The 25,290-nt window shown below is 40.1% G+C and overlaps 2 protein-coding genes across 3 annotated transcripts; both read left to right on the forward strand.

Annotated features, from left to right (window-relative positions):
- Positions 1-484: 484 nt before the first annotated feature.
- Positions 485-8,678, forward strand: LOC124144605 (protein jagged-1-like). 2 transcript variants are annotated; one of them, XM_046514095.2, is made up of 9 exons: positions 485-562; positions 2,612-2,772; positions 3,865-3,976; positions 6,032-6,192; positions 6,671-6,801; positions 7,012-7,131; positions 7,529-7,716; positions 7,964-8,064; positions 8,487-8,678. In XM_046514095.2, exons 1-9 carry the CDS (start codon positions 518-520, stop codon positions 8,581-8,583), a joined length of 1,116 nt encoding a protein of 371 aa, XP_046370051.2. In that variant the 5' UTR covers positions 485-517; the 3' UTR covers positions 8,584-8,678. The 2 variants fall into 2 exon arrangements, with proteins under 2 accessions (XP_046370051.2, XP_046370052.2); XM_046514096.2 differs by lacking the exons at positions 485-562; positions 2,612-2,772 and adding an exon at positions 2,231-2,537.
- Positions 8,679-23,095: 14,417 nt separating this feature from the next.
- Positions 23,096-24,889, forward strand: LOC124144604. Its single transcript, XM_046514094.2, has 3 exons — positions 23,096-23,401; positions 23,990-24,099; positions 24,409-24,889. Exons 1-3 carry the CDS (start codon positions 23,291-23,293, stop codon positions 24,497-24,499), a joined length of 312 nt encoding a protein of 103 aa, XP_046370050.2. The 5' UTR covers positions 23,096-23,290; the 3' UTR covers positions 24,500-24,889.
- The last annotated feature ends 401 nt before the right edge of the window (positions 24,890-25,290 follow it).

Consider the following 25,290-nt stretch of genomic DNA (forward strand, 5'->3'; position numbering starts at 1 on the left):
CACACACACACACACACCAACCCCCTACCCACACACACACATATGCGCCAACGCGACGTAAAAACCTCATTTCTCCTCGACAACATATGGCCCTGTTCCCCTACGGTCAAGCTCCAACACCACATTATCTGTCTTGGATCTACAATTAAATCTTGGGGTCTGTAGCACCATGATATGAAATAACTGCAATATCCAGCTGCCAGTTTAGTCACAAATTATATTCAATCACTTTTCAAAATGATGCCAAGAATTTGAACCCTTCAGCCAGCATTCAAAATATTCCGTGCTGTAAACATACTCCTGACGGTAAACTTACTATTGAGGATTTCTTTAAGTGAAGATAATGAGAAATCAGAAGATTTAATGCTCCCTAGATCAAACCGTTGCGATATTGGCCAGATAAAAACTGTACCCAGCACAACAGTAATCCCGACTGACCATGTAAACACGTGCGAACACCCTATAAAGTATAACACAAGAGCAGAATGAGGCCAGACAGTCTGGATGATAAAACGCCATGGGTCGCACCCTCTTCTTAATGTGCTTGGTGTGTCTTACTCAGGTGAGTTTCCTTTTCCTTTTTCCCATGTAATGAAACAAATGAAACAAATGACGGATATGAAATAAAAAACATTATGATAGCAATGCGGCTTTGCAATTTCAATTAAAATTTATTTGGGTGTTTGAATATATTTTTTTCTGAATATATGTTCGCGCCCTAACATTGTTGTTTCTGAGTGTTTCGGTTACCTGCCTTCGACAGGAATAAAATCATTAATGACTATTTTTGGTTACATACTTACAATAACTAATACAATAAGGTATATAAATAAATTTTTGCAAGCATGATTTTTAAAAACTGTTCTGCGGTAATATTGTTTTCGACTTTAGACAGACAATGGCAGTTATGAGATCTGAAAAAAAACAAGCCGGTTTGAACAGTATAACGGTTACATTATAACCTGGCAGCTTAACGTGGGAGGAAAGTAATGCAGATATTTACATCTATGGTGAAACCCACGAGAACGGATGCAGACCAAGGCTTATATTCAGACGGATCTTCATTCTTAGAGCAAGAACTTAATGTACTTCACATAAGAGCCAGCTATTTTCCTGTCGTCGGGCAATTCTTATTTTCGTGTTTCGCATCTCCGCCACCTGGGATAGCGATATTATGAGGCGCAAATGAGCATTTCTAGCTCCACTATTACCGCCGGGAAAAAAACTCAATGCCAAGTTTCTATAAAAGGCAAATATTAATACAACTGTAACACCAACCAGGTGAAAGGAGAACTGGTAATCTATGTTATAAGAATTTATCAATTAATGATTGCTTCTCGTGTTTGACAAAAATGGTGTGGTGTAAGAAAACTTCGTCTTTTCTGACAAATCTTTCAACAAAAAATTAATACAAAATATTCAGCTTGTTAGCAAGAACATGTTGTAGTAAAGATAACAGAAGTTTTACGTTTACTCCATATTTGCTATCAAACAATAGCGAAATATATGTGAGCTGTGAGTTTTGTTTTTAAAAGCAAAGACTGACATGCCAATATTGAGCCAATATTGACTGTCAAAATGTCCGCCAAATTAAATCAAAGATGGATGATGATCAAATGGTGATGTTAATGAATTGCCAATTACACATGAGATCTATGAGTTAACAACAAATCTACATGTACAAGTCTGTTGGAAAATCAGTTCGTCAAATCATACTGCAAGTTTCCGATGGAAGAACTTCAAGTCCCTCATAAGCTTTTGGGTGTGTACTCACGACATACTCAGAGAATAGCCTACGAGATACGAGGAATGACGTCGCTTTCCAGAGTGATTTAGTGTTGCAATTTCCCAGCCACGGCAAGGGGTTTATAATAAGCGGTCTTGTATATAAAGGTTACTGTATACACACCTTATACATACATGTGCACACCCATTGTTTTATTTTCTAAGAAATGTAAAACTGTGGGGTTCCCGACAACAAGTGGAGAAATCAGCTGTGTCAGTATATTGCGAGAGCGACGTCGCATAATAGACGATGAATGATAAAATCTTCAATAATTTGCGACACAGTTTTGACATGACTTCACGCTGCTGTGGACCGCTTGGTAAACATTCACAATTATGAAACAATTAGGCGAACTAGCCAATCAGCAAGAAGCAAACTGGAAATAAATCACTGAGTGATATTGTTTGAATTGTTTGATAGGCATTACTTAGAAGCTGACGGATGACAAAGACGACACAATTTATGGATAACAACTTCTTCAATTAAAGGCGACGTTTTGGTATTGATCCTAATACCGTTGTCAAGAAAGGTTGTGCAGTTTGTTGTTGGCCTGGGTCTGGGCAGTGCGGAGTGAGGAGAAGGTGTCAGGTTGGAGCGTAGTTTTGATCTGGTTGATCTGGTCAGAGATGTCTTTGAGGGAGATAGCGGTGATGACGGAGTCCTTCCGTGACAAGGCGTTGAGAGGCGGTGTGCAGGATGGCTCTGGCAGCAGGGGACTAGTACAAGCAGCCCCACACAAGGACTTCGCTATGTAAGTGAAATAATTTTGAACGCGACGTTAAACCCCATTTTATGTTACCATCATGCATCTTGCCATATTTTCAGGTGACGTCAGGAAAGGGTCGGGCTACCGTCCATTTCATCAAGTATTCTAACCCCAGCGGCAAGGATGCGGGAGGAGAGTGTTGCGAGGGGGTCTTCAACTGCAAGGACCTCTGTGATCCTCTGTTCAGGGTCTGCTACAAGGAGCTGCCCAGTTCAACAGAGTAATAGTACATACATGTATTTCATGCTAGGATCAGTACCGTGGAAACTGTCTGAACCGGACACTGGATAATCCGGATCTCTGTCAATAACGGACCAAATTTACGGTCCCGAATTGACTCATACAATAATAGTATATACATGTATGTCAAGCTATTATTCAGTGCCCTAGAATCTGTCTAAACCGAAGTCTGACTAATCCAGCCCTCAGTTGATAAGTGATAACAACTTTACGATCTCGAATTTACTAATAAAGTAATGGAACATGCAAGTTGTCATGCTATAATTCAGTGCACCGGAATCTGACTAATCCGGATCTCTGTCGATAACAGATCAACTTTACGGTCCTGAATTTACAATGGATTGCTATACTTTATAATTGTGAGCATGAGATAGAATGCAGTGGAACCTCATTGGTCCGAACTTCGGTAATCCGGAAGTCAGCTAATGTTTCAGTATTCTTAAACATGTTTGTTTGTTTGATTGATGTTTAACGCCGCACTCAGCAATATTCAAGCTATACGACGGCGGTCTGTAAATAATCGAGTCTGGACCAGATTAGACAATCCAGTGATTGACATCACGAGCATCGATCCGGGTCTTCAGCAACCCATGCTTGCCGTGAGAGGCGACTATGCGTGTCGTAAGAGGCGACTAAAGGGATCGGGAGGTCAGGCTCCCTGACGTAACTGGTGCTTGTCATCGTATTCCAATTGCTCGGATCGATGCTCTTGACATCAATCACTGGTGTGTCTGGTCCAGACTCGATTACTTACAGACCGCCGTCATATAGCTAAAGCATTGCTAAGTGCGTTAAACCGCAAACAAACAAATCAATAATTTCCACTGATTCATCAATGATGCAACTTTTGCGTCCCTCAGTCGTGTCCGGATCCGCTGGTAGTTGGTTCGGATCCCAGGTGTAACACGATGATGATCTTTGGTTTGTTAGCGCCATACCCATCCGCGTAGGTTTCATAAAAGTGGTAAAGGTCAATAACCTGGATTTTCCACCAACATTAAACAGACACACTTTGATGCAGCTGAAATATCGTTCAAAGACGGGATAAACCCATCCAATCTCTCTGTTTCAGAAAATGTCCTATAGAGACTGGAAGCTACGAGAACACGAACCAGATCCATTTTGGCAAGAGCATTGGAGGAAACACAAACAATCCTGTTTCCTTTGACTTCGATCACTTTGACGTACGTTATTTAATAAAAACAATCGTCACGATTTGGCTGAAATATTGCCGTTGTGGCGTTAAACTTTAAGGGCACACACATCTAAAATCGCTCAAGATCAATGAAACCTCACATTGATAGCATGTATGAATATCCCCTGCTTCAAGACACGCAAAAACTCCCCGGCGCACAGAAATGTCAGTCGTCTGATGACGTCACGTGGGACACCATTCTTCTTCGCCATTCTTCTTGGAGGGCCTGGATCAGTTCTTGTAGGTTGGCTGGAAGACTTGGTCGCTATCGAACGCGACGATCCATGACATCTCAGGGATGTTCTGTGGGGGACATGCCTGGGGATCGTGCAGGCCACGGCAACACGTTGGCGTTGATGGCTGCTAGGAAGTTCTGTACGATTCGGGCGTTGTCATGCCAATACACGGCATCACGTGGTTTTAGAAATGGTCAGATAATCGGACGAAGAATGTCATCCATGTAACGCTGAGCTGACAAATATTTCCGATGACCAGTGTTGGTCTCTCCTGCCCACAAATCCCCACCCACACTGAATCCAACATGTTGCCTTTCGTTGCCCCCTTCGGCGGTAAACAGGCTGTCTTCCATCAACTCTGAACTGTTAGAACAGGTTTTTGTCAATGTAGAAGACCCTCTGCCAGTCATGTCGCTGCCAACGACGTACAGTCCGGGCCCATCTCGATCTCTGACAACGATGTTTATAAATAAATGTCCTCTATAAGGTCTGTAAGGTCTTAAATCCTTGAGCTCTGAGTCGCCTGGCCACTGTCTGTCGACTAACCATATGCCCTAAGGCATTCGTCGCTGATGACGTCACTGTCAGGAATCGATTTCGGAGATGCAAAGTACGCAAATACCGGTCTTCATTGGGCGTAGTTACCCTGGGTCTGCCTGTTCTTGGCCTGTCTAATGTCTACCCGTTCTGTTCGTAACGTTGTATCAGGTTAATGTCAGCAACAGGGGTGCTACCAAAGGGTCTAGCAATGTAGGCATGGGTGTATCATACTCAGGGCACGCTCGCGTTGCTCTAGTGTCAGTCGTGGCATTTCTGTGTTGTTGTTTTTTTTTATCGATGTGAGTGTCTGACATGCTGTCCGTTTCATTTATATACTTTGAAGTCTCGGCTGCCCAAGCGGCATGAGTTTTTCACTTTTTAGCATTTTCTTAAAAAAAAAGACTTGGACAGACCGGTCTCAGTTATTGACGAAGTTTCCTGTTGTGAACGTGTGCATGTATACAAAGTGACATTACTCACAAATAATTATTCGTTCTACAAGAAAGGACGAGATATGATAAAGGCCCTATATTAGCCCACACGATCTGTATAACTACGTAATTAGCAACACTTTAAGAATGGTAATGGAAGTTATCAGATTCATATGAATGAGAACTAATCTTGTTCATTTCAACACATACATATGTCGGACTTATAACAATACTCAATGTATGTTTTAAGCTCAAGTGTGTCGAAAAGAGTTATTTTAGAGGGAGCAACTTTGAGCATGAGCACGAGTCTTTGACACAAGCTGATTTTCTTAGGATATGTAGGTGAAGAAAGTAGAAAAATATGGTAATGAATTCAACTTAGGTCATTGACTTGCTCATAGTTAGATATCTCGTGTAATTGAAAAAATCGCATTTTCAGCCGTTCTTGTGTACTTGAAGATGCCAGAAACCAAAAAACTTGCAAATGTAAGAAAGAAATGTCAGCCATTTGAATTAACTTTCATGCCATTATTACAACGTTTCCCGTAACTTTAAAAGTTTCTTATGGGCAAAGGACTCATTTGCTAACTCATCCTATATTAAGTTGAACAATGTATATTTAGTTTCGTTAGAATAAATGGAACAGTTAAGTTTTGACATAAGTGCTCATACAGTTACCGATATAACATTTGTGATTTGAAACTGACGCAAGTTTTCATTTTATAATAAGCCAGGACCAGACAATTGTTTAGCACCTTTGATTATCGTACAAATTATCCGCTGGATTGATATTTATAAGACGAAAGTCATGTTCCATATTGTTGTTTTATATTTCAGACCAGTTTAAGGATAGAGGTAAATGCACAGGATCACGACACAGGCTTTCTGTTCGGCTCCAATGACAACATTGAGACCGTTCACTACGACGTCGCAGCGGCCTTGACCTTCAACAGCACGTTGCCTGGAACGTCAATTACCATGAAGGGGAATGTAATAACGTAAGTCATGATGACTGCATACCAGTATTATTTTTTGGGTTAACGCCGCACTCAGCAATATTCCATTTGTATGACAGCGGTCTGTAAAAGCTTGAGTCTGTACCAGACAGCCCAGTGATGGATATTGTGAGCGACGTCCTACCAGGTCGGTATTCATTTGGCTAATCAATCGTTATTCCATCAACCAAGTCACCGAGCCTGACTGACTTATTCCATTTAGTTGCCTCCTATGGCAAGTATGACTGTCCTAACCCGGAATACAAACAGGGGCTAAATGTAGTTCACAATATCGGTTATTCATTCATATAAGTAACATTAACAGTTGATCTAATTCCAATTTCATCAAGTTGGAAACGAAACCAGATATACTATTTTACAGACAAACTAGCAATTCAATTCAAACACTATAAACAATCAACACTTGAATAGTTCACTGAATTTAAGGGACTTCAAGATGCTTTCTTTTAACTGTTTGTAGATTTGAAGCGACTGTGCAAGTGAAGTGTTATGATCATTACTATGGTAACGGGTGTGGCACCTACTGCAGGGCGGAGGACGACCCCGGTCACTATATCTGTGACCCAGCGGGCAAGAGGGTGTGTCTCGACAGTGAGTGGCATATATGTATGATACAAAAAAATAAATAAAACTATTACAGCAACATAAATAAATGTAGACTGCAGTAGTCTATTTGTTGTTTGGTGTATGTGTAAAGTCGTGATTCGGAAGAAAATGCAATGCAATAACGAATATTTTACGAATGCTTCCATATATTTCTTTCATTTATTATCATTATTTTCATTGTGTTGGCTGTCACAGAGTGGATTGGAGCAAAATGTGACCAATGGGATTACTGTTTCAACAGCACGTGTCAAAACAGCGCCACCTGTCGGAACAACCCTCGTGACTATTCTTGCCTGTGCAAAAGTCGCTATACTGGTACGGCTGAAATATCAGATAGATACATACACGTAAATAGAACATAGAGCATAAAGGAAGGGTGACCCAGTGAATGTGTTGTGTGATCTGAATGAAACATGAGGCAACTTTGTCCGAATGCAGTGTGCTTGTGATGGAACATCATCTGTTTTTTGTCTATTTTGACTGTGTTTTTTACACTTCCTATTTTGTCTGTTAAAACTCGTTGCGGTCCTCATGAATCAGCGTTAGAAAAACATTGTCACAGGTATGAGAGCCCACTTGTACGAAACGATTATAGCGTTAAAGCGGTTGTAAAATAGATGCAGTAGAGGAACGAGAGTTTGCCTTTACTTAAGTTGGTTTAGTGCATGTGGTCCCTGGAACTGTATTTGTTCATATTTATATTTACTGACAGGTGCTTTCTGTGAGGCCCTGATTCCGACCACGACAATGACGACACCATCAAAAACATCCCCTACAACGACAACCGCTACAACATCGACGATATCGACAACTGTGTCTCCGACTACAACTGCTGCGACTACTACTACACAGCAGACAGAACCAACAAGCGCTAGACTGAATCGAGTACACCTTTCCCATGTACATAACAGCTTTTTGTTAGTTTCAGCTGCATTGTTTATCTCAGTTTCCTGAAACATAATAATCATAAAAATAGTTACTATAACATCGGGAGTGGACTATAGTTTTGATAAATACAAACATGTGCTTTATCATTATTCATTATTATTAATAGTATTACTATTGTTGTTGTTGTTGATGTTGTGTTGTTGTTGTTGTTGTTGTTATGTAAAAGATTTACCTGATGTTATGTATTCTGTATTGCAAGGTGCCCGTCAAACAGGGAGATAATGCGTTACCCATCGTTCTGACTCTGTGTGGGGTTCTGTCCATCGTGCCGCTTACAGGCCTCGCTGTTTTATTCAGAAGGTACCGTGCTGCCGAGACTTCAGCTTCTATTACAATCACATGAAACTATGTTTTACTTTTTATTATCCTTGCAGTATTTGAAATATGTCCTTGCAGAGAAGGATGTCACTGTTTGTGTATCATTATGCAGAGAATGGTGTTTGGCAGAAAAACAGACAAACAATTTCATTGTAACAAATCTAACTGACTTTGTGTGCTGGCGATTAGGTGCCTCACTCTGGCAGTGTGGGTTCGAATCCCGGATGGGGCCACTTCCTGAATGGCATTGTTTGTTCTTTCAGGTTGGCGTGCTTTATCTTGTAATACTGTTACAAAACTTCGTAAAATCTCATTCAGTAAGTTAAAGAAATTGGAGAAAATTACATATTACAATTTATACTAGTTATTTATTCATAGTCACAGTTCCCGGTCCTTGGTTTCAGGAAGTGTAGCAGCCGAGTGAAGCCTGTCCCTCAGGACAGAAAACTCCGGACCAAGGCCCAGTACAACACAAGGCCACCTTTACACTGGGTCAGATAGAGTGCTTCCTGCAACATGACAGGCTCTGGGGAGTGGACAGGTCCGAGCAACGAAATATTCAGGTTATAGATCGTGTATCAAAATAAAATATTGAAACTGGGAAATTGTCAATTGTCAATTTCGTTCGATGTAATTACAAACGTACGATGGGTTTAGGTGCCAGTTATGGTTACAGATAACGGTATATTATCTTGACATAACTCCACTAAGTAAGTGTATAAAATCAATTTCGTCTTGGTATCGAGAATTAAGAGATAACATACTCTCCTTTCAATGTAGAGCTGGGTTACCTGTAATTTAACCGTGATAAAATGAATTTGGAACAAAACGCGCAAGCTCTCTGTTGTCCCAAATACCTAAATTACATTCTCTGTGTAGATTTCTATCGTGTTTTCTGTATTGACACACATCCTCTAAATATTGTCGTAACCGGAACTTTGCATTTTGTAACCTATAATTGTAGGTGTAATTATTTAAATATGCCTACCGACAATGACTGAAAAAAAACTATTCTGTGTATATTAGCTCCCGCGGTGATGCGGCCACTTTTCCCTTTCTCACCCCTATCACATTCACTTCTCTTCCCCTTCAGCATCCCATTCTCACCCCTTCATCCCCATCCATCATCTTTGAGAGATTCTTGTGTGTATCTACGTGATGAAACCTTAACATTGTTTCGGTGTTAATATGTTAGTCAACCGTTCTAACATAGCCATTATTAGTATTTTATGCGAGTGACTTCTAAGTTTTCCCTTTTCACGATCGGCCGCTCCATCCACCATTAAACTGAAATACGTGAGTGAGTTGGGTTTAACGCCGCTTTTAACAGCATTCCAGTTATATCGCGGCGTGTCAGCTTAATGTGGGAGGAAAGCCCGAAGTGATGCAGGTCTCAGACGTTTACCCACGAGCACTGGTATGGTGCTGACAAACCTGGAAACGTAATCGGGGCGAACCGGGATTCGAACCAACAATCATAGGTTATTAACGTGCCCAAGGGACGCAAACTCTGCACAGCGAATTGCGGCGCCTAATACGACTAAATGAAATAAGACTGAATCTGTCGTACTGGACATACATACATTTACAACATTATGTCCTAATTAACTCTTTGACCTCAATCCCCTTTCTCACGGAGTGAAATACACGTCGTATCACGGAATCACGGCCAAGGTTACAACTGAAAACGATACTTTTCTTTGTCAACGTTTGCATGCTCGAGGAGATTCAGTTAACTTCTATTGTTATTAAAATTTGTTTTACATTATCATTGATGTACAGATATATACTGTAGCCATGAACGTGCAACACTGGATTGTTTCAGACCACGTACAGTGTTTAGAGCATGTATATTGGGGTTAGGTGGCTTACTTCATTCTAAGCACCGCTGTGTGCCAGGACAGGTATAACTATGGAATATATTATCGTGTTCAGGCTCGTTTCTGTATTAATAGTACCGTTCGAGGTGAGTGATAATTTCAAAATGTAAATTCTTTACAGTGAAACCTTGTTAAGTTGGACGGTACTGTTCCCGTCAGGGTACGTGAATTTCCAGTTTACTGTCAAAGTCAACGCCAGAGAATAACCAATCTCGACCGTCCGCCGAAACATTGAGCGTAAGGCAAAATAGCGGTGAAATTATATGAATGGATTAAAGATTTGGACTACTGATAATCAGTGATGACGCCAGGTGATCGCGCAACGAGGAACCATGTCCTGCTTAAACAAGTGTTGTTTAACGCCGCACTCGGCAATATTCCAGCTATATGACGGTGGTCTGTAAATAATCGAGTCTGGACCACAGAAATCCAGTGATTGACATCATGAGCATCGATCCACGCAATTGGGATACGATGACATGGATCAACCAAGTCCTGACCACCCGATCCCATGAGTAGCCTCTTACGACAAGCATAGTCGCCTTTTACGGCAAGCATGGGTTGCTGTATACTCCGGAATTTCACGGTTCAAGTCAGCAGTGGTGTCCATTTAACTACATACGGCCGTCGTGTCCTTTTAACTACATATAGGCGTCCAGAAGAGTAAGCGTGCGGAAGACAAGGTTTCCAGATAGATTGGTCCAGTCAGACGAGGTTTTACTGTGTGTTCGTTCAGACTGAAGGCTGTAATTACTCCTTCGACAAGTACACCCATATATAACGTTATTAGTGAGTGAGTTGGGTTTAACATCGCTTCGGACGTCAGCTAAGTGTTACAATAGCTGGGAATCAGGTCGACGCAGCTGAAGTTGCTGAAGTCCTATTGTAACCGGGATCATCACGGGTCGTTTAGTGCATTCAACCCATATACCTACTGAGTAGAGGACCGCCTCCGCAGTCTAGTGGTAGAGTATCCGCCCGGAGAGCGGAAGGTCCGGGGTTCGATCCCCGGCCGCGTCATACCAAAAGACGTTAAAAGATGGTACTTGTTGTGCTCGGCATTTTAGGGCTAAAACAACGACTGGTCGGCTCGGAGTCAGTATACTGTGTCTGAGTGGGGAATTCATGTTAAGCTGCGGCATAATATCAAAGCAGCCACACAAACACACGTCGCTATATAAGTGCAATAGTTTGGACGCGACGTTAAACCCCATTTCATCTCACCTCACCTACTGAGTAGTATCATAGTCAGATCCTAATACTCTTAGCAATAATATCACTTGTTAAATGCGACCTTATAGGTACTAGGATACAATTGTGCTTTGACGTCATAACGAAAGACGTTTGACGTCAATATACTTCCGTATAAATCGCCACTTGTGCGGACTACAAAACTATCTTGTTTCTCATTCGTCATGTAATAAAAACATTATTTCAAATCATTTCAGCATATATGTCTTCTTTCAATTAATCAGACGTTATATCTAAAACTGCAATCACTATATAAACAGTTTTAACTCTAAAAATGGGTCCGAATGTTTGATGCTATGTATCTCTGTAATAATTAATTGAAGGTTGTGAATTGTATTTTTGTGGTCCTAGGGTACAGTAGTTTTAAAATAAACTAAGAAGTCAAAATGTGATTTTTCATCCATAAGGCCCTCATCTCTTGGTTGGTCTCAAATACTGTTGAAATGAAAGCGGCGTTAAAGGGGAAGTGTACACGCAAAAATCACTTTCTTTCTTTTTCTTAACAAAACGCAATTTTAGAATTAATTAGTATCTGTGTTTGAAAATATACACTCATTTTTTTCACAGTGAAAGTAGGAAGCTCACAATAGTGTGAAAATGATATGCCGTTATGAGGCCTTCGTTTTTCGAGCTAAACAGGCCTGAGTTATCCCCCTTAGATTATGACGTAATTGGTGCCAATTCAACTGGGTCCCTGTCTATTCTCAACGCAAAAGATATCAAGTACCAGTTTGCGGTAAAACAACATGGTCTACGACACACTCCGACGCAGTGGTGACTCAGCATAACACTATGCTGGCTGGCATCTGAGACGCTAGAATCACACATCTAGACCTACACCACGTGAAGCGGCTCTAACAAAGCATGATGACGTCATAATGTTTATCAATTGGCACCAATGACGTCATATTGCAAGGGGCATAAGCCATTGTGTTTTTGTTGTGGAAATAGAACACTTGGTAAATGTGAAAAATATAAATCGTTTTAATGCGAAAAATATGTTAATTAATTGTGATATTTTTATATTTTTGTCTATGACACTTCTAGGTTAACACTTTTAATGTGGAAAAAGTACAAGAAAAATAGGTTAATTTCCGTGTGAACTTGCCCTTTAAGCAGTACACAAAGCTGAATTAAAGTAGTGAGGAATAACAGCTTCATAATAGCTGCTCAGGCTGAATCGACAGTTCGAACCAGTTAACTTTATGTTAGTCATCCAGGCCCGAACACCTAACTAATTATACGTGGCCTAAATACATCACAATGGAATCAGCATTGAATTGTCTGTTTGTCAATACAGTTTAGTAAATAAAAGAATTTTAAAATTACTTTTGCCAGATATGGCCTTCATGCGGATATATCAATAAAAAGTTCATCCCCCATAATATTTAAATCACAAATCTGCAATGTTTCTTTTCATTTAGCATTGCAACTGTAGCGACGGGATCCAGTGCAGAAAGTGGGCAAGGGTCTAATTTGCTGTACAGAGTTACGTCCATTAGACGTGCCAGAATCTTTAGACCGTGTGATCACACCCCGGTTCGCCCTTTGTAGATTTGTTAACACCATTCAAATGGTAGACTTCAAATATCACATCGGACTCTGCTCCTACACCAAACTAACACGCCGTGATAAACATTTTGTAACTGAAATGCCGTTCTCATAATATGTTTGTTTTGAACATTCACTTTTTTATTTGACGTTAACTACCGGGCTAGAATGTATACACCCATGTTTGATGGTGGCTAGAAATGAAACAAACTAAAAATTGCTGTATGGTGATATATTTGATGCGGGTAGCATGATTGTGTTTTGGACCTTAAGTTGGCAGTGATTATGTGACTGTTTTCCTCCTATTAACACTTTAATACGTTTGTAATTGTTTGGTCAAATCCAATTTTCAAGTGTAAAATTAATTTGCTTTCAGTTTAGTTCTGTCACTACCTTCACTTTTACAGGCAGTTAAAGGCAGTGGGACCATCACGGTGAAGTTGGATCGTTACACGAATCCTGACAGCATAGTGGCTGACGGCAAGGGGACGTGCTGTGACGGCCTTGTTTTCTGTTCATCATCTCCCTGCGACCCATTCTTCCGTTTGTGCTACACCCACATAGGAGCAAAGAGGTTTGAAGAACATTTACACCTAAAACAATAAAGCACAATAATAGTTTGTCGATATCAGCCAAAGTTAAGCAACGTTGTTCACGGTGAGTACTTGGAAGGGCGACTGTGTTCGACAGCTTGACTCCTGAGAGTTTCTTGGGTTACGGTCCTGAAGCACATGTGGTGCGTCCTTGGAGGCAAGTGAGTTTGTTCGAAATATGCCTCTGTTAATCAAGCATTGACTTGGTACCCGGTAGGATGAGATGGTTTTTTGACTGTTAACCTTCTAGCGCCTCAAAGGCAGCTTGGGTTGTATACTCCATAGGGAGCTGATAAAGAAAATCCAGTGCACACCGATTCAATTGACCGGGTTAATAGTGGTGTTAGCGCTTTGAGCATGCGTCAACGGATGGCCCGCATTATTATTATTTTTATTATTATTATTATTATTTATCGTTGTTTGTGGTCTGGGTTTTATGTCTTACATATGCTATATTTTGATGTCGTAAAGTCATATATATAAACTGCCGGCCAGAAGGAACATACAACATCTGATATTAGCATGACAGTTGCCCGAATTAAGGGAGGGTAGCAAATACGTTTACAAGCTTTCAGCCTAATGGACAATGACGCATACATCTGAAATCGCTTAAGTTCAATGACACGTCACATTAATAGCGTGTATGATCAACCTCTACAAAAAGACGCGCAAAAACTCTCCGGCGCACAGAAAAAGTCAGTCGTCTGATGACGTCACGTGGGATACGTCGCCATTCATCTTGGAGGGCGTAGATCGGTTCTTCTCGGTTTGGCAGGAGGATGTGGTCGCCGTTGAACACAACGATCCCAGGGGTGTTCTATGGGGAACAAGTCTGGGGAGCGTGCAGGCCACGTTGTATTTGTTTGCTGCAAGGAAGTTCTGCAGGATTCGGGGTGCGTGGGGTCTGGCGTTGACATGCTGATAAAGGACATCACGTGGCAGCTGTTGTAGAAATGGTAGGACAATCGGACCAGGTGACCAGGGGTGTTCTCTCCTGCCCACAATTCCCCCTACACTATAACATCCCCCCCCCCCCCCCCCCCCCCCCCCTCCACATACGCCACAATTCCTGAACGCGGCATGCCGCCGTTCGTTCTTTTCCATCAGCTCTGAACAGACAGAACCGGCTTTTATCAGTGAAGACGACCCTATGCCAGTAACGTCTGTTGCATCAGGTTAGTTACAGAAACGCGGGAGCAACCAAACGTTCTAGCAGTGTGGGCATCGATAGCTCCCATCTGTATCATAACTAACTGGACTTTTAAAGTCAGTTAACTCTCTTGCTTCGGGAAGATGTGCTTATTCATGAACAACGACGACATCTCATATTATATGTAATACGGCTATTCCACATTCTACATACCACTCCTTTGATTGATGGGTGCTCATGTTCACTGGAAATATTAGGAATTGTTATATTCCGTATTTTGAATTAGCCCGGTCTCCGGTGTTTTTATAATCAGTGCACTGCACATAGCCACATCTGAAACGTTTGGAACGGGTAGTGTGTCGGCGAATTTCCATAGAGCCCGTAGTATTTTTCAACCGTTTAATGGAATGCACAATTCTGGTCACTATCATATATTTTGTGCCCAAGGGCTGTTCCACTGACCTCGATAATCTGTTGCATGAAGGCACAGTTCTCTAGGGTCACTTATAGCTAACACCGAAGGCTATGAGGGGTATTTAGGTCATAATCAGCTCCCAGCAACCACTGCCTCAAGCGATATTGTTTACATAACAGATCAGTTTTATGGCCCCGTCATGGGTGCTCCAAATATTGAAACAGGGGAAACACATTTCCTAGAATCATTTCAACAAGCAATACTGATATCCAAGTAACTTTTGGTAACTCTTAATGATGTCTCCATTGCAAATTTTACGGATTTTTATTTTTATGCATTATTTGATTTTTATCAGTGGAATGGTTCGTGAGGGATTGATCCGAATGGAAAAACAGTTTTAGTATTGTTTAGTAGAATGGATGAATTGTTATGTTACATCTTAATAGTATATCAACCATTATCATATGAACTCATTCATATGAACCAGTCATCGTTACAAGGAAACCACATTCCACAACAGTTTTTGAAACTGGACAACAACAAAAAACAATACATAGAAAAAGACCAAGTAACTCAACCCATCATGATCATAATTACTTTTCTTTGAAAGAAAGAAATGCAAAAAAGAAACTGACCAAAAAATGTAAAACAAAAGAGGGGGAATATCCGTTATTGATAAGTTCTGGTTTTGAAATGTTTTCCACTTCAAATGACATACATCAACATGGCCTTCATTCTACAGGCACCTCCTCCATGGTTAGGACTGGTGATGTTCGCACCGTCTCACAAAAGATCAGATTTTGGAAAATTCATATACACTCTCTCAAAAAAGAAACGCAACCCCTATATTTTCAAGATCTTTATCTCAATATTCAAGTTATTATAACACATTTATTATTGAAGACAACAATATGAAATTTGGCATGGTGGCAGTACAGTTATGCAAGTTTAAGTCCAGACTTTGACAGTTCTCTCACTAAGATTGACTTGACGCAAGGGGGAGTGTTTCTCAGTACCTCGTATGAGCGCCACGAGTTGCGATCACAGCATTGCACCTCCTAGGAACAGAACGGATTAGACGCCGGATTCTTTCCTGAGGGATTGCTCTCCACTCCTCCTGCAGTGCAACGGCTAGTGCATCCAACGTCTGCGGAGGCGGTGTACGTGCACGTACTCGTCGGTCCAGATAATCCCAAAGATGTTCGATTGGGTTGATATCTGGTGATCGGGAGGGCCATGGTAACACGTTGACGTCAGAATTCTGGAGAAAATTCACTGTTGCATGAGCAGTGTGCGGCCGGGCGTTGTCGTGTTGATAAAGCTCCCTCTGTTGGTCGATAATCGGCAGAAGATGAGGCTGTAAAACGTCATTGATATAGCGCTGGGCTGTCAAATTGCCACAAATGATCACCAAGTCTGATCTTTGGTTGTAAGACATGGCTCCCCTCACGATGATGCTCCCTCCACCAAATCTGTGGACCTGCCGAACACATTTCGGGGCAAAACGTTAGTTTCCTCTTCTATAGACACGCTGTCTTCCGTCACGGCGTTGCAAGAGAAAACGTGATTCGTCACTAAACTAGACGCACTTCCAGTTTCTGAGGGTCCATATCTGAACGTTGGTGCACCACCTGAGTCGTTGGCGTCGATGTTCGTGGCGTAAAACAGGTCCAATCAGTGGTCTTCTTGCACGTAGACCGGCCTCTCGTAATTGTTTGTGCGGACACTCTTCTCAAACCTGGCACCTATGTTGCAGTGACGGTAGGTGTGGCTAGCCGATTACGTAGTTGGGTGACCCGGATGAATCGATCCTGAGGTGGTGTGGTAACCCTTGGCCTACCACTTCTGGGGCGATCTTCAGTTGCATGAAACTGGGTGTATTGGCTCAAAAGTCGGGAAATCGTTGTTTTATGAATATTGAGGTGCCGGGCAACGTTTCCAAAGCTTTGTCCGGCCTCAATACGACCAATGGCGATATTTCGATCTGCAGCACTCAACCGTGGCATATTCGACCTTGTCTTTCGGTGAAAATGATAGAGTGAATTGCTAATCAACACGTACTTTTATAAACCCATACTTCTACTGCTCTTTCCATGAATTGCACGTGCATGAGGCTTTTGGCATGGGCCACGAGAAAATTTTGCTCACTATGCTAAAAGTAACAATAAAATGCCCTTTTGCACGAAAATTGGTGTGTTTGGGCGCTTACGTTAATAAACAATGTACATGGTATGCGTGCATATCAGAAAAACTGTATTTACAATGAACATTTTTCTTCTTGGGTCTTTCTCACATTTTCAGACTGGGGTTGCGTTTCTTTTTTGAGAAAGTGTATGTTCATGAAAAATATAAAAGGGACTTCAAAAATGCTTTGTATGAATTATTAGCTAGGTTAAAATAGGTCTTCAGCAACACATGCTTGCCGTAAGAGGCCAGGGTAGTGAGGCTCGCTGATTTGGTGGATGCATGACATCATGCATATTCCAATTGTGTAGTTCATGATGTCAATCACTGGATTGTCTGGTCCAGACTCTGTTAATTATAGTCCACCGTCAAATAGCTGCAGTAATGCTGATTGCGCGTTAAACAAGAAAACTATTTTTTTAAATAGGCCTACCCTATTCAACTGTATCAACTGTAATGCCCAGTACTCAGAATAAGTAAAAAAATAATTTCACAACAGCGTTATTATATTTGTGGTTAATATAATTATGCTCTTTCGTGCCCATTAGTAACATCATAATTGTGCATTTGTGAGGCATCACATATGGCTCTGCTTCAATGTTTTCTTGTTTACCTTTATTACGTGAAGTTTCGGCTACCCATGGCCATGCGGCATGTATTGTTTTTTTCGCCATTTTTTCCATTATCTTAAAAAAAAAAAAGGGCCGTGGACGTGTATTACTTGCAGCAAATGGCATTGTTTTTGGACGATGTGTTTTGCATTGATTTAACTATCGCTTGTGTTTTTAATTTTTTGCAATTTCATTTTTAAAGTGGTAAAGTTTCTTTTGGCCGTCAGTTTACGTAGTGAATGAACTGTTCAGGAACTGTGACATACTGAAGAAGGAAACATCCCGCTTCGATAACAAGAAGGACATAACATTTGGTGAAATGATTGGAAATGTTCGCAATCCGACGACTAGTACTTTCACATCCAGCCATAAGGTACAGGTATGCCTAGATAAATCTTTATTGACACATAATGATCTACCAACCGCAAGGTCCAAATAATTATTCTTATCTATCATGCTGTGATTTTACACGTTTTCTTTGAATATGGAGACATAGACCACATTAAGTATGTCCCAGCATGGTAAATATAGGATTCAATCCCAATCAATCGGTGGTTCGTAAAAAACTATAAATTTCAAATAATTCAGTTTAATTATTATTATTATTATTATTATTATTATTATCATTATCATTATTATTATTATTATTATTATTATTATTATTATTATTATTATTATTAACATCATTATTTACAATATTGTCTTGCGTTGTGCTAAAGGTCGGAGTGTCTACACAGATTACAGTTGTAGACTATGATAATGGAGTAGATGATATCATCGAGGTGCTGAAGTACGAACATCGTTTTGAACGCTTTTCCATGGTAACTCCGTCCAAGTACAAGAGCGGTGCTTGGCTGAAAGGGCGAGCGTGTCGGTGAGTATAGCAATCACACTTTTTAAATATACACACTTTTTAAAATGTACATGGTACTTTAATTGTCCGAGTGAACGAAATGAGGATCGCTTTTCCTTCAACTAATTACTACCACGCCAAATTCATGCTTTTCGTCATAGTCATGTAGGCAACACATTTGCATACATGTATCATTGATACATGTACTTTTAAAAATATAAGAATGTCTCGGCCCAAACAGTTCTTTTGTGGTTGATTCAGCATAACTGAAATTAAATGACAAACCTCGGGGATAATTTACGTATGTCTGGAGTAATTTCTTAAAGCGAAATTCCAATCATGACTCTATACCGAGCTATGACGTCATGCAACGAGGTAACAAAGCGGTGATGTCAGAGTTTAACTGGATGTCGATTTCGTTACGCGATTTTTGTTTGGACTATGCATACACCCGTTAGGCCAGCAAAAACATATCTCAGAAATTGAAGCCAAGTTCGGCAAGGTTGACTCATGAATTTTATAGTCAGTTAACTCTCTTGCGTTGGGAAGATGATATTATCAGTGAAAACCTTGAACTCCACCCCACTACATAGTCCTTGGTACCTAAGGGACATAACTCTACACAGCAAAACGCAAATTACGCGGTATGCAATTCTTACTATTAAGGCTGAAAGAAGTTTGACCTTTAGCAAATCAGATTTCCCTTTGTGTGAGTTAGAATCTCAGATTGTTCTAAAAATATTATAGTAATAATGTACATACATGTATATTCATAAAATGATTGTACTAAAGTCATTTGAGATACAACATTGCATAATTATTTTTTTTATAGAAAGGAGAGTAGCACTTTAGAAGAATTATTTCTGAGTTTGTACATTGTGTAGAGAATGGCGGCTTGGGATTGCGAAAGAAATATCATTAATCATTACATGACTTAATTTATAAATAGGTTCCATTGATAGAAATAATGGTTCAAATTGAGAAATTTTACAGAAAAGATCGCTCCTTAAGTCGGAGTAAAAAGGACAAATATGAGCAATGACATTCGTCATTCGTTCATGTATGTGATTCCAGGTGATATCTGTAAGGAAACATAGGTACACAAGCTAAAAAAGACACATTTGGTGTTATGGCATGTGCACAGATTACTTAAAACAGTTCATGCTTATGTGAACAAAATAAGTAAAACCTACATGGGTAATGAATTTATAATGTGTATTTTACAGCTATAAGCTGTTTATATATCTGGGTCTCTGCTGTCTTCCTATTTTAATACTATAGGATACATATAACTAATTTTGTGGAGTGTGATCGTGGATGGTACGGTCAACATTGCGACAAAACCTGCCAAGAATTCCAAATGACCTCCTATCCAGGCATGTACGAGTGTAACCACAACGGATATTTAGTCGCGTGCAAAGACGGTAAGTCACAGCTATTAGACATATTATGAATATGGTCCTACTCCTTGGGCGGTAGGCGTAGACTGGTGATTAAAACGTTTGCTCGTCACGTTGCAGTTTGATTTCCAATATGGGTACTATAATGTGTGAAGCCCATTCTTCTTTTCCAAGCCTTGATATGGCTGCTCAATGTGACGCAAAAGCAAGGTCGCTCCTTAACTCACTCACTCACTCATCTGTGTAGACTCACTCACTTACTCATCTGTGTACATTACATATGGATGTGTTTAACTGCACCAAATATATGCCATATCTATGATACATATTCAAGGTGCATTTTGAGTTTCTTTCTTTTTCCGATGGTTAATAATAACTCATACGTGCGGAATATATAATCAATAAAGTACTGCTTTTAATCCGTGAAACAATTTTCATGTTCCTATAATAAATTCAGTTATGTCGACATGATTGATATATTTAACAAATTAAATTACATGTGGGCTATTATCATAAATCAGTCGCTTTTTTGAAGAGAAAACAAACTGTCAGCATGAAATGACGACGGTAGTTCGTCCTAGGACGCCGCCGATAGACGTAATTCGAGCAACATCTCCATCGACAACGACGTTACACGCCATCTTAACGACATCGGCACCACAGAGGACTACATCACTGTATACCCATGTAACGCAGTCTCAACGACCCTACACAGAAAGATCAACAAGTGACGTTAGCAAATTTTCACCATCAACTGAGGTACATAGACATTTTAATTCCAATAATATAAATCTAAACACAAGCAGCACTGTTAGCACTGACATCGATACAAGCAATACTATCGGTACATCGCCGAATGATTCTCCATCGGTTCCAACTTATGACATCGATACAAAGAGTACTACCGGTACATCGTGGAATAATTCACCGTCGGTGCCAGCTGAGGACATCGATACCGACACTGATGACCTTGCAGAGAAGATCAGCCATGTTTCCAACTTGACAGTCCCACCATGCATCTCTATCGGGAACCTACAACACATTCGTAAGTCATCATATGTAATCAGACAGTGCACAAAATGACAACCTCAGAACAATAACGTACACATAGGATGCGTGAAAACACAAGATGTCATAATTAAACAACTGTATTCAAACAAATAAGTAATATAAATTATAATTTATTGCAGGAAAGTTCCTCATGCACACGTTCACGACAACACAATGTCCATACAATGAAGTGGTAAAAACGTATCGGCCACTTTGTGAAAATCCAGATAAGATATATTTATCAAACATAGACGCAGAAGTTCTAAATGTGAAATAAAAGGTCCTGCTGATTGAAAAGATCCCACAATATATAATTATATATTTTAGAAATTATGTTTTACATTGGGCAAGTAACTTCCGGTACTTTCTAACCATCTTCCTAACAAATGGCCATAATACTTGACTAACAACAAATTGTTATACGTATGACCACCATACAGGCAGAATATGCTCCCCTTTTAGCGAACATTTGGTCTCTTGACGAACACTATTTGATAAATACATGCTCATGAAATAATCAGATAATGGAAATGATTATTTCTCTTATATTTCAAAAGATATGTTTTTTTAATATAAAATATACATAACAAAAATGTTTTCATTGACGTACACATCGGTGTGAATCTTTTATAAGGTCTAATAACACTTTAATATGATACATGATTGTGAAGTTTTTCAAATTATCCATTGATAAACTGTGGAAAGTTGTATTTAAAACATTTTATCACCCAAAACTGGCTCCCACAGGAGATGTAGCTTGGGTGAGATCAAGCGACAGTAGATATCGCTGCAATCAAACTGCATCACAATGCTTTGCAGACCATTGTGACGTCATTGGTTACCGTGACGTCACAATCAAATGACATCACTTATGGCTCTGCTACTGAAGCTGTTAGCAGTACCTTTTACACTTAAGACACTGCTTATTACTGTCTACAAACTGAAAAAGTTGGAAGAATGATGTTGGATGATAAATAAAATCTCACCCTCATGTCTTTTGATATCAAATATATCAACACTCGATGATAAAAGTGGAAAAAATCCTCGACAGGCCTCGGAGTTTTCCCACTTTTATCAACTCGTGTTGATATATTTCATATCAAAAGACACTGAAATTGTTTGCTACATTCAAGATTCCTAATGAAAGGATAAGAAATACATCATTTATAGAAATTATTATGGTCTTTGTATGTACAATGACGTATACATATCAACAAATACATACATGTATAACTAAACATTTCTTGACTCTCATCCGATTGAAAATCTATTCTTCAAACTAACTTATTCTTCTGACTGTTCATTGTCATAAATGATTCTTTGATGCAGGAAATTCCCTGCTGTTGACGTTTCGAATCGCCGATAATGTTTCCCTATCTCACAACAAGCGGAACGTAACTTTGGCTCTCGAATCATGGAAACGACTATCAAATGTGAACAATTTCACAATAATCATTGCAAATATAAGGTATGATACTACCACTACTACTACTACTACTACTCATTTATATTATTGAATTTTCTGTCCCTTTTGACACGAATGTGTTTGACAAGATTCAGGAAATACATGGCAAATATGCGAACCTTGCTTTCGAAATGTCTATCTTGCATCCCAAGTACCAAGTTGTCCGACTCCCCATTGTTCTCGGTGCTTGATGTTTGGTACCTCCCAATCTGTTGACAGACATTGGGAGAGTACCCATGTTTGCCACCAGTAACACAGCCCTTCTGACATTCTTGGTAATGCAGAAGGCTTAAGTGTTGGGGAGTCTTCACATTCTCCGAACAGTTATGGGTGGGTTTGACTAGGCAGTGCTTCCTGGGAGAAGTGCCATTCGCTGGTTTGGCTGCTTGTAGAGGGGGCAAGGGCCCTGAGCTGATGATGAACCTCACCAGCCTGACTGTGACATGATCACCCAAACCATCTTTGCTTCATTTCTTATTTTATTCTGTAAATATTGGTTGGTTGGTTAATAATAATAATAATATTAATAATAATAATAATAATAATAATAATAATTTATAATGGAGAATACCTGGGTTTGCAACCAGGAATACAACCCTTCTTCCAATCTGGGTAAGGCAGAAGGCTGCAGTGTCGGGGAATCTTCACATTCTTCTTAAAGTTCTCGGCGGGTTCAACAAGGCAGCGCTTGATACCCCAACGTTTTTTGTTTGTGGTGATTATATTCGGAAAGTAATTCTATTACAGTGGTTCTTCCTTTAGTCTTGCTGTCACTGTCCCAAGCGAAGTAAGTGTATCTACTTTGATGGAAGCCGTGTTTGAAGAAGGAAACCTTGAAGAGTGGATTGAGAAAGCCATTGGACACAGCATCATTCCAGTAAATCGACCTCTGTGCTCACCCTCCATGATAAAACAGGTTAACCATAATCTTTTAAGCTATTGTCGTTTAAAAGAAAGGAAATTGTCTCTATAATACAATAGATTGAAACAATCTTTGGATTATTATGAAGAGGATCGGGCGTGTTTGGGAATATGACAATATGACCATTTGGTTAAGTAAGTATGACCATGTTAACGATGAATACGTTGCTTTTAGTCACATTCCAGCAACACAAAATACCAAGATTTAGCTTCACACTTTGTACCAAAATATGTTCGAAAACGGGCCTTCGGTGTAACGAGCGAAAGCTTTGACCACTAACCTACCTCTCCATCCAACCAAATGGGGTGCCCATGTAGGGTATCGACCCGTGTCCTTGGCGTTACCAACCAGCGCTTTAGCCCCTAGGATACCGTCACCATGACAAATGTGTTCATGTTGGTATAGCAGCGAAACTCAGAGAATAACAACATAAACCATATAAAACAACGAACAAATTGAAAAGAGAGGGCTGTTACATGTACCTTCACCAAATAAAGGGGCAAAACGTGACTCTGATACATCTTGGAAGTATTATGACAAAGAAGATCATTGCAAATGTGTGATCCTTGCGTCTTCTCGTAGGTGAAGATATCACAACGTGCTGAAGATCATTCCTCGGCTATCATCGGTATTGTGATGGGCGCCCTATTTCTTGTCGCAACAACAGCAGCTGTTGGGCTTAGCTATCAGTGGTGAGATACAGTCGGATTCACTGTCTTTGCTGAGTGACATAATATATATATAGTGGCATCCTCTGACAGGGTATATCAAACAATCCAAAGTTGACCCCTCCCTTTTCCCTTAAATGAAACCGATAGTAAGGTACATGTAAACTAGGTGACCCCTTGGACATTGATGGACATAGGCATAGTCTTAGTAACAGTGATGTGTATATAAGTAACAATATGTGACATCAAGAGGTAATGTTCAGCTTCTATTTTACATGGTCTTAAAACGACTACCTGATGATACCTCTAACGGTTTTTAAAAAATTCTTTCAGGCATCTGATGTTTCGGAAACGTACGCGGAAGGTGTGCCCAGAAAACTCTTCTGTTGAACTTCAGATGGTTGAAGAAGAAACCAGGGATTAACACTTACGGTGGACGGGTCTCGGTTTCAAACAGGACGCTATACGTTTAACGGTCTGGTGTATATGACATTTTGGCATCCATGACAACTGAGACATTGTCTATGTGTAACGAGAGTATCAAGAATACAACAGCCACACTGTCCAGACAAACAGTGGTGTTTGATTGATTCAAAATAGTTTGGGCTGTCAGTTGTCCTTAGTCTGGCTGCGTTGTATAACTTTATCCCATATTAAGTTGACAGACCATATAAAATTGAAATACTGATCGGCGTTAAGCCAAACTCACACTTATTTCTTATACGGTGCCTTTTGTGCTGATTTTAAGATTAATATGTTTTATGCGAGACACTAGTTATTTCATTTTCAGGCCCAATTACGCCCGCAAGCTGTGGGCATGTTGCTGCAATATCGCCTTTTGTAATCAAATACCTCCTTTTCTCACTCACTAACAAAGTAAAGGAAAATCACACTTGACCTCTCAACTACTAGTGGCCGAGGGAGTATTTCACTATTGCATTTTCTTCAAGTAACAACCACGATGAAAACCATCGACAATAACACCAATATTTCAACACCTTGAAATAAATATGTTACAATATGCATCTGCCGTCCAATTGCAAATAGGCACGTACAGCGTTGTCATTTGATCTGTGCGTGTATTGTGATGAGAACAATACTGAATGTGAGTTCCTGTGAAACCTTGCATGTTTCCCTTGCATGACTTATGTTAGTGCTTTTTTAACCTATTCAGCACTACCTCTTTATCGCTTTTATCCTATGAACGTTAGTATG

The sequence above is a fragment of the Haliotis rufescens genome, unplaced genomic scaffold (genome assembly GCF_023055435.1).
Source record: "Haliotis rufescens isolate VD_foot unplaced genomic scaffold, xgHalRufe1.0.p SCAF_11, whole genome shotgun sequence".
NCBI classification, from domain to species: Eukaryota; Metazoa; Mollusca; class Gastropoda; order Lepetellida; family Haliotidae; genus Haliotis; species Haliotis rufescens.

Bases quoted from the DNA above. Each gene is read 5' to 3' on its own strand.
- LOC124144605 (XM_046514095.2), top strand. From the start codon at position 518: ATGGGTCGCACCCTCTTCTTAATGTGCTTGGTGTGTCTTACTCAG. The intron at 563-2,611 runs GTGAGTTTCCTT...CCATATTTTCAG, and splicing joins GCTTGGTGTGTCTTACTCAG to GTGACGTCAGGAAAGGGTCG. The intron at 6,193-6,670 runs GTAAGTCATGAT...AACTGTTTGTAG, and splicing joins ATGAAGGGGAATGTAATAAC to ATTTGAAGCGACTGTGCAAG.
- LOC124144604 (XM_046514094.2), top strand. From the start codon at position 23,291: ATGGAAGCCGTGTTTGAAGAAGGAAACCTTGAAGAGTGGATTGAGAAA. The intron at 23,402-23,989 runs GTTAACCATAAT...GTCTTCTCGTAG, and splicing joins CACCCTCCATGATAAAACAG to GTGAAGATATCACAACGTGC. The intron at 24,100-24,408 runs GTGAGATACAGT...AAATTCTTTCAG, and splicing joins GTTGGGCTTAGCTATCAGTG to GCATCTGATGTTTCGGAAAC.